This window comes from Amaranthus tricolor, chromosome 12, assembly GCF_026212465.1.
Source record: "Amaranthus tricolor cultivar Red isolate AtriRed21 chromosome 12, ASM2621246v1, whole genome shotgun sequence".
NCBI lineage: Eukaryota > Viridiplantae > Streptophyta > Magnoliopsida > Caryophyllales > Amaranthaceae > Amaranthus > Amaranthus tricolor.
This window is the reverse complement of record NC_080058.1, coordinates 10,761,862-10,771,313: the sequence shown is the minus strand read 5'-3', so window position 1 is coordinate 10,771,313 and position 9,452 is coordinate 10,761,862. Positions and strand designations below refer to the sequence as shown.

Below are 9,452 nucleotides of genomic sequence, written 5' to 3'. Positions count from 1 at the left end.
ACTATTTGGTATATATTATTGTGTTGAAGTGGTTAGAATTGAAAATAATAGTCATATGCTAGAAATTACGTGTTAAGTTGCGATTTTATGCGTTTTTAACCATTTTTGGCACTTTCGCGCGTAAAGTAGCTCAAACTTGGTTTGTTTTGCACGAAACTTGGCACACAACACTATTTGGTATATATTATTGTGTTGAAGTGGTTAGAATTGAAAATCGTAGTCATATGCTAGGAATTACGTGTTAAGTTGCGATTTTATGCGTTTTTAACCCGTTTTAACACTTTTGCGCATAAAGTAGCTCAAACTTGGTTTTGATGCAAAACCGGGGCTAATTAAGGCCTTGGTTATGCAAGGATTAATGTTGCGCGGAAGCTTTGATTAATGACACGGACAAAAACTACAAAGATCAAGAAAAGAACACGAAACAACCACAAACACTTAGACAATTCTGATCTAGCAAACTGTCGAGCAGCCCTCCTTCAGCTCAGCTTCTAGAAGTCCACGGGGATTGTTAGAATGGTTTTAGGACATTGATAGCTAGATCCAAGTACCAAGATTCCATTTCCACTTTAACCTAGGTCCTGGATGCATAGGTTTGGTCTCCACGTGTCGTGCAAGGTGGTCTGGTCACTAGTTTGCTGCTGTGTCGTGAGGTCTGTATGCAGCCTTGTGTGGGCTCCTTTGGTATCTTCATTTCATACAACCACATTTGTATCAGATTTGCACGAAACTTGGCACACAACACTCTTTGGTATATATTATTGTGTTGAAGTGGATAGAATTGAAAATCATAGTCATATGCTAGAAATTACGTGTTAAGTTGCGATTTTATGCGTTTTTAAGCGTTTTTGTCAATTTCGCGCGTAAAGTAGCTCAAACTTGGTTTGTTATGCACGAAACTTGGCACACAACACTATTTGGTATATATTATTGTGTTGAAGTGGTTAGAATTGAAAATCATAGTCATATGCTTGAAATTACGTGTTAAGTTGCGATTTTATGCGTTTTTAACCGTTTTTCACACTAACATCTATTTTCTCTTAGTGCTTTCAACAACCTTCTTCCGTTGAATGCGGCTACTACGCGCTGAAGTACATGGACGATATTATAAAATCCGTGAAGGAGTTTGGAGTCGAAAATATAGATGCCGCAAGTATTTGTTACGTTCTTAAATAATTATTGGTAAAATCTAATGTTTTTATATTAATCTTTTATTTTTATATTATATTATAGGTTTTAAACGACATTCTGAGGGAAACACGCCCTTTGAGAAGTGGAGAGATGCGCGAATTAAAAGACAAGATTGCCGCGTATCTTGCTAATTTTTATCCTTAATAAATTGTAGTTAGTATAGATTATTTTTTAGGACTTTAATGTATATTATATATATATATATATATATATATATATATATATATATATATATATATATATATATATATATATATATATATATATATATATATATATATATATATATATATATATATATATATATATATGTGTGTGTGTGTGTGTACGTACATAATATTATATTATATATACGAGCGAGAGTTTATTATTACAAAGAGATTATTGTTGATTATTTGTGATTATCATTTGATTAATCATTGTTATTACATTGTATTATTATTGGATTATTATAAGGATAAAACGAAAAAAGAAAAAAAATAGAAGTATTTGCTGCGGTCAGAGGCAAAACCGCAGCAAATAATGCCCACTTATTTGCTGCGGTTTTGCCTCTGACCGCAGAAAATACTCGTCCTTATTTGCTGCGGTTTTGTTTTGACCGCAGCAAATAATGCCCTTTTTTGCTGCAGTTTTAACCGCAACATTTAAAGTAGGACATTTGCTGCTGTAACTATTGCTGGGGGCCAAAACCGCATCAAATAATGGCCAAAAAACCGCAGCAAACGAGGTTTTTTCCACTAGTGCTAGACCTTTCAAGGTATAGAAAATCGCTATATTTTACATTTTCCTAAAGTTGAGTGGTAGCATGTGGAATATCACTAAAAGAAAATATCTTTTCAAATTTCTCACCTCCCTTTACCTTCAATCCTCTTGGTGCAAACAAAGTGTAAGCCTTTATGAAAAATTATTAATAAAAGAAAGAGTTTAGTAGTGAGAGCTCCCTTATCATGAAAATAATATAATACATTCAATTTTTGTATAAATTAAACTAAAATTCATAAGTATCGTCATTTAATATCAACTAAATGTAACGTCATATCTAAAGGTGTTTAATAAAATATACCTGACGTGGACACAAAATAAATTTATAAACATATAATTAAAACAGATGTGAACATAATATTAGATTTTAAATTAATCAGAAACACTTGATCAGAAATCCATCTGACTACCCAATATACACCTCTATTCCCTCCCATCAAACACACATAACATAGGAAATAAAATAAAACGTGTGAATAGCATCTCTAAATAAAATAAAATGTGTGAATAGCATCTCTAAAAGCCAATAAGTAGAAGAATCAAGGTTGGCAACCCTTTTGGATGTTTTAAGTTGGAGTAGGTTAATACTTCTATTAGAATAAAGAAAGTTAATTGAGTCTTACTCTTCCACATACAAACATAACAAAGTGGACGGTACTAAAGTTAAACCATTACAATAATCATTTCTTTCATCTCCCTAATATCGCCTTGATTACCCAAAAAAAGACCCATTTTCACATGACGCCTACAAACTTCATTAAAAATGATACCCAATAACCCAAACACCCATCTTCCTCTCACAATCATTACCTTCATCTTCTTATTACGACTGCCCTCATCAAATTCCAATGACTCAAAATACACAGCATGCTCAACCAACTTATATTCATGCGGTCGGGTCCGAAACATCGGATACCCATTTTGGGGTGGAAATAGACCCGTATACTGCGGGATCTCAGACTTCAAACTAAATTGTATGCACGGTGATGAGTATCCAAGTATGATCGTTTACAAAAACGGATACTTAGGATTAAGTGTAGTAAACATCAATACATCATCTCATACCATTCTGGTATCAAGAAAAAAGTTGTTGGAAACCTGTTATGTACAAGATACAAGCAAAATCAATTTACTTGCGAAAGTAAAACCAGATAGTAATTATAAAACAATTACATTATTTTATGGTTGTAATAATACATGTGTTTTGGAATATGAATTTAAGAATTTTAGCTGCTCAAATTCGGATGATCATACAACTGGGTATGTTTATTATTTTGAGAATTTAGGGGATGGTAGAAGAATAGGGGAGATTTGTGGGTGCAGTAATAGTATTGTGGTTCCGGTGGATAAGAGGGGGTTTGAGGAGCTTAAAAATGTGAATGTGTCGTTGTGGAGTGTACTGACAAATTGGCCGGTGGAGTTGAAGTATTTGTTGAATTTTACGGGTTGTTCTGAGTGTGAGGAGTCTGGTGGAAGTTGTGGATCTTCTGTTGATGATCCGTTGTCGAGTCCGTTTATGTGCTATTGCCCAGATGGCCCGATGCCTTTCGTGTGTTTACAATCAGGTACGTATGTTCTTTTATTTCTAAGAGTGTTGATATTAACTCTTATGTGTATTGGATCAAGTTATTAAACTTAACCATTTCATATTATTAATCCCATTTTATCTCTATTAAAATTTAAAAAATTACATTCTTTCTCTATTATATGTGGTATCATTTTACCGTCTAAAAAATAATAAAAAGTCAAAAGGACAACATTTAATAGAAGGGTGTAATGTTACATAGTATATGTCATTTGTTGGAATTCATGTGATTTGTTTATACAATACAACATTACATGACCTTAATTTGTTAAGGGTCCACTATTAAGTGGTTATTATCTAATTTATATGTTCTACTATTTTGGCTATATTTGTTTTGTATGGAATATAATGTGTTAGTTTGATTATTTATATATTGAACTATACTCATTTAAAAATAATAAAAAGTTAATATTACGAAAGTATGTAATTAGACGATTTAAACAAGCTTTTTAATTGACTATATTTTTTCTTATACATCAGTCACAATAGGTAAATTAAGCTTAAACGATAAATAATATCAAAAACCGCAATGTTGAATAGTTTAGAACGAGAAAAGTATATGGTGTTTTATTAATGGGTAATGTTATACTACACTATCAAATTTAGATGAATAAAAAAAATTTAAAATAATAATTAATTTTTATATTTTTGACGATAATTTTACATTATTTATTAATTCATGTTAAAAATATGTTTTTAGAAGTCATTCATACAATGTTTAAGGGTTAATTGATATATATTTATTATAACTAAGGTTATTAGGATTGAGATTCTACCTAGGATCGTTGAGGAGGTAGGATCAAAATCAGTAGAATCGAATCGTAGGATCGTATGATCCCACAAATATGTATTAATGGCTTTGAATTACTGGTTATCAATTATATTTGTTATCTTTTTAAGTTTGAACTTTGAATCAAGTTAGATTTGTCTCCTTGTATGGAATTTAATTATAGTTTTTTATAAAACATTATATATTAACTCTGGAACATATATATTTTGAAAACCTTGAAAAGAATAAGGTGAACAAACTTTTAAAAAACAAGATTGGTTTAATTTACTCAGGTGGAATATCTAAAACAACAAATATTATGAACCAAAGAGAGGAACATATATATTTATTTGTACAAGTCAATAATATTATCATATACATATATACTTCATTTGTCATCAAATTTATCAATACTTTTTTTTAATTTATATTATTGAATCTGTATATGTACAAAAAATATTTCGTTTAAAAATATTAATATTTACTATTTTAATTTAAATTAATTCAAATTATGCGATTTTTGGTAATTTCAAAGAATAAATCATATAAATTAGATTACAACGAATTAATTCACCAAAATTTGCAGAAAATGAAATTTAAATATAATAAACACATACAAAAATTTATGGGCATAATTTCATGTAAATAAATATATGTAAGCATTAGAGCCAACGTTATTCGAACAGTCGGATCTTCTTATCCGATACTAGGAAACACCGTGATAAATTACGTTTTTGAAAAAAAAAAATTGTATTTTAAATGAAATTTGTCTGATGTGTTTTATGTATTTAAAAAAATGTGATTTGCGATTTAAAATATAGCTTACGCAACACTTCCCTACTTTTTTAAAAATTATAATAATTTATATTTTTATTTTATTTATATATTTTCCTCACTTTCCTATAAAATATGACTTTAATTTTCTTAATTTTTTCACCAATTACCATTGAGGTAAAATTGGTGGAACAAATCAGAAATTGGCAGTTCATATTGGTTGGCTGTCAGGAATGCTTGTCCTAAGTCCACAAAATAATAGTGGATTCATGATAGATTTCAATATGTAGTGGATTATTATTATATTGCAAATAATAATATGTACAATATATTTCCTGGTGCAGATGGTCGAAGAAAATCTTTCATCCTTGGATTAGGTATTATGCTTGCCCCATCAATAATTTTAATAATTTTACTATCCCCTATTTTTTGTGAATGATTCTTACTATATTAATTATTTCTAAATGATTTAAAATTTTATTTTCTCCGTATTTTTTATTTGTCTACTTTAAGTTTTTCCACTTTATAAAAGAGAAATTTAAATTTGATTTTTGATGTATATATTTAAGACAAAATATATTAATGTGAGATCTTGTTAGACTCGTTTTGAAGTAAAGAATTTAAATATATAATTTTTACAATTTTTTATCATGCATACTATGAAATATCGAAATTTAAAATTTACGTGCAAATACATAAAAAAAATAAAGTGGACAAATAAAAAAAGAGAGAGAGTATATTTTTTTTGGTGATAGCACACCTTCTCAAGTGAGTATGGTAGAACAATGGAGATCATAATCATAAACCATTTCATTGAGTTTTCCTATGCAAATTTCATTACATTTTGATTGTGATTTACAAGATTTAATAGTAATAATTAAAGGGGCAGTTAGTAAATAGCATTCAGATGATGCAATATTGTTGAGAAATGTCTTAATTTTGATATCTTCTCTGCAGTTGTGGCTGCTTTAGTGCTGGGAACAATGATTTTAGTTGGTGTTGGCATCCTTGTAAATAGAAGACGTACAACCAACAATTTTTCATTCATATGTAGTAAAAGAACAGAAGGGGAACAAAATATAACAGAGTTTCTTAAGAACTATGGATCCCTTACACCAAAAAGATACACTTATGCGGATATAAGAAAAATGACGAATTCCTTCAAAGATAAACTCGGGGAAGGAGGTTATGGTAGTGTTTACAAAGGCAAACTATTCGATGGTCGTTTCGTTGCAGTGAAGAAATTAAAAATCCTCAAGGGTGATGGCAAAGAATTCATCAATGAAGTATTAAGTATAAGCAAAACTAGCCATGTAAATATTGTGACTCTATTAGGGTTTTGTTTTGAAGGAGATAAACAAGCTCTTGTTTTCGAGTTTTTACCTAATGGATCGCTTGAGAAGTTTATATTCGGTAAAGATGAGAGGCAATCACTTGAATGGGAAACTATGTTCGACATTGCAGTTGGTATTGCACGAGGATTGGACTACCTACATAGAGGTTGTACAACGAAAATATTGCACTTTGACATAAAGCCGCACAATATACTTCTTGATGAAGAGTTTCGTCCAAAGATATCCGACTTCGGTCTTGCTAGATTATGTCCTCCGAAGAATAGTATGGTGTCAATGTCGGAAGCAAGAGGAACAATTGGGTATATTGCTCCAGAAGTGTTTAGTAGAAGTTTTGGAAACATTTCGCACAAGTCAGATGTTTATAGTTACGGAATGATGCTCTTAGACTTGGCATGCGGTAAGAAAAGAAAAATCTTTGATGCTCAAAGTAATAGTGAAGTGTATTTTCCTGAATGGGTATATAATCAACTTGAGCCTATAGATGAAATTGCAACACATGGGATTATTGAAGATTCTAAAAAAGAATTAGAGAGAAAGATGATTTTAGTGAGCTTATGGTGCATACAAACGTACCCTTCGAAGCGACCACCTATGAACAAAGTCGTAGAAATGTTAGAAGGTTCGATTGAGTCGATACAAATGCCCCCAAAGCCACACATAGCTTCACCTACCCGATCAGTGTTTGATACCTCACCTTTGAACACCTTGTAAGATAATCAAGCTTTTTGTTTTGATCGTTTTTGTCAAACTTAAGGCCATTTTTGGTCCATCATATGAATTTTGAGAACCATGTTAATTATGTTGTTGAACTAGCGACTTAAAAGTTCATATGTAAATTATTATTGGTATTAATCATGAACATATGATCTTGCCAAGCACACTACACCCCCTTGTTAACTAAAACTAGTGAATATTTTGTTTTGGCCATTTTTTTATTAAATACGACAAGTGACACCAAACATTCGAATAACACATATACACGTAAGAAGTGTTCAATCTTTACTAAACTGTTAGATCATAACCCATATGTAATCCCACATTGGAAAATTAGAAAGATGTTGACTAACATATAAGCTTGATGAGCTACTCTGCTTATTATCAATTGGTTTTAGGATGGAACCCCATCGGGTTTGTGTGCAGCCAACTCTCTTCTTATGTTGGTCTTGTGTACAAGCCTTATGCAGTTATGTACGTGGATGCTCATATATTTGATAATCTTAGAGAGATGTTGACTAACACATAAGCCTTGAGATTTCAACTACTTAATCTTCCTGGCAACAATATTATTTATGTAACTTGCTGGCCAAAATTGCATCAAGAAGTACACAAACTAAAATCTACCTCCAAAGCATCTGCCCGTCTACAACCTTCCTCGAATAGCCATGTAACACCCCGCCTTCAGTCACATGTGGTTCCTTGTTAGGTGCCGGTCAGTAGCAGCTACTAAGACAATTAAAAACGTCCCTACAAAGTCACCTCCTGAACTACCTAAAATTATCAATTAATAACTGTAACTAGATCGATTTACAATTGGTCATATGAGACTCTAATTAAATTAAATTTATCCTATTGCATCTTCATTTACAGCCTATTTAATAACCGGTACTAAATGGTAGAAATGATAATAGAAATTTACACTACAAATCATTCCTATTTCTATTATTTAGTACAGATTATCAAACCGACTAAAGTGGTCCACTATACTAATTGTTTTTCTCAATCCCTAATACGATGTATGCAAAATATGAAGAAAGTAGCATTAACTAATACGCTCACATCCAATAATTTATCATATTACTAATTACTTTTTTTTTTTGAGTTGATATTACTAATTACTTAACTAACTTTGTATTTTAAATCTAATGCCCATATGCCTACTTAAAAATGACATTATATGAAATCTTTTACTCGTTAAAAATACTAACAAGTAAATTAGTGCAAGGAAGAAAGAATTAGTGTTGCAATGGGAGTGGAATCCTACGGTGGGCAAAATCCAAGAAACGGTGGTTCTCAATTACTAGATCTATGCATGGTTAAATAAATAAATGAATAATATGACCAAATTAATAATTAATAAAATAGTAAAAAGCAAAGCAACAAAATACTTACCCTACTACTTCCTCCCTTCCGTTTTAGTCGCTACATTTGCATGGGCTCGGGGATTAAGAAAAGTGATTGACCTGCACTATAGCTGATTGTTTACTTTATAGAGTATAGTATTTTATTATTGTTAATTGAAAAAGAAAAAGGAAAAATAGATTGTTAGGTTGCTTTATAGAATATAGTATAGTATTTTATTATAAAGTAGAGTATAGAGTAGGATAAAAATAGGGGTAGGTAGAACTTTAAATGATTGGTTTATTACTAAAAACAGAAATTTAGCAAGTAATATGAAATTACCAAAAATAAAAAATGTAGCGGATATTATGGAACAGAGGAAGTACGTGCGAAGTGAATAAGGAGCAAGGAAGAAAAATAATGAGATCTTGGATTGGGCCCGTCAAATAGTGATAGACAATGGAAATTGCGGCCTTACTTTGGTTCTCGGCCACATATTAAAAATATTAATTTTAATAATTCAATCTTTTACACTTCGATGTAAATAATCTCAATTTTAGATTATTTTTTAATAATTGAATTTTTGTATTTAGTTTGCTGTTAACATATCCTTTTAATTTCTAATAATTCTATTGACATTTTATTTATTATCGGTATATTCTATTAGCTAGCTAACATCAATCAAAGTTAAAATTAAAATGGAATTATTACATAGTTTAAATAAAAGGGGATTATTCACATAGCGCCCCGATAAGAAAATAAATTATAAATGTTAATGTTTCAAAAAAATAATCTATGATGTAAACATGTCAATTAACCCAACAACCAACAAGAAACGGAGAAAGGAGGGAAAAGGAAAAACTAAATAGTAGGATTTGGGTTCACGAACGAGAAGAGACGAAATAAAATTTAATAATTAAGGTTTATTTATACCAAGTAATTAGAGTTAGCTTAAAAC

The 9,452-nt window shown here is 30.7% G+C and overlaps 1 protein-coding gene across 1 annotated transcript; it reads left to right on the top strand.

Annotated features, from left to right (window-relative positions):
* The first annotated feature begins 2,523 nt into the window (after nucleotides 1-2,523).
* LOC130797206 (LEAF RUST 10 DISEASE-RESISTANCE LOCUS RECEPTOR-LIKE PROTEIN KINASE-like 2.3) lies at nucleotides 2,524-7,360 on the top strand. Its single transcript, XM_057659701.1, has 3 exons — nucleotides 2,524-3,518; nucleotides 5,426-5,458; nucleotides 6,039-7,360. Exons 1-3 carry the CDS (start codon nucleotides 2,717-2,719, stop codon nucleotides 7,145-7,147), a joined length of 1,944 nt encoding a protein of 647 aa, XP_057515684.1. The 5' UTR covers nucleotides 2,524-2,716; the 3' UTR covers nucleotides 7,148-7,360.
* The last annotated feature ends 2,092 nt before the right edge of the window (nucleotides 7,361-9,452 follow it).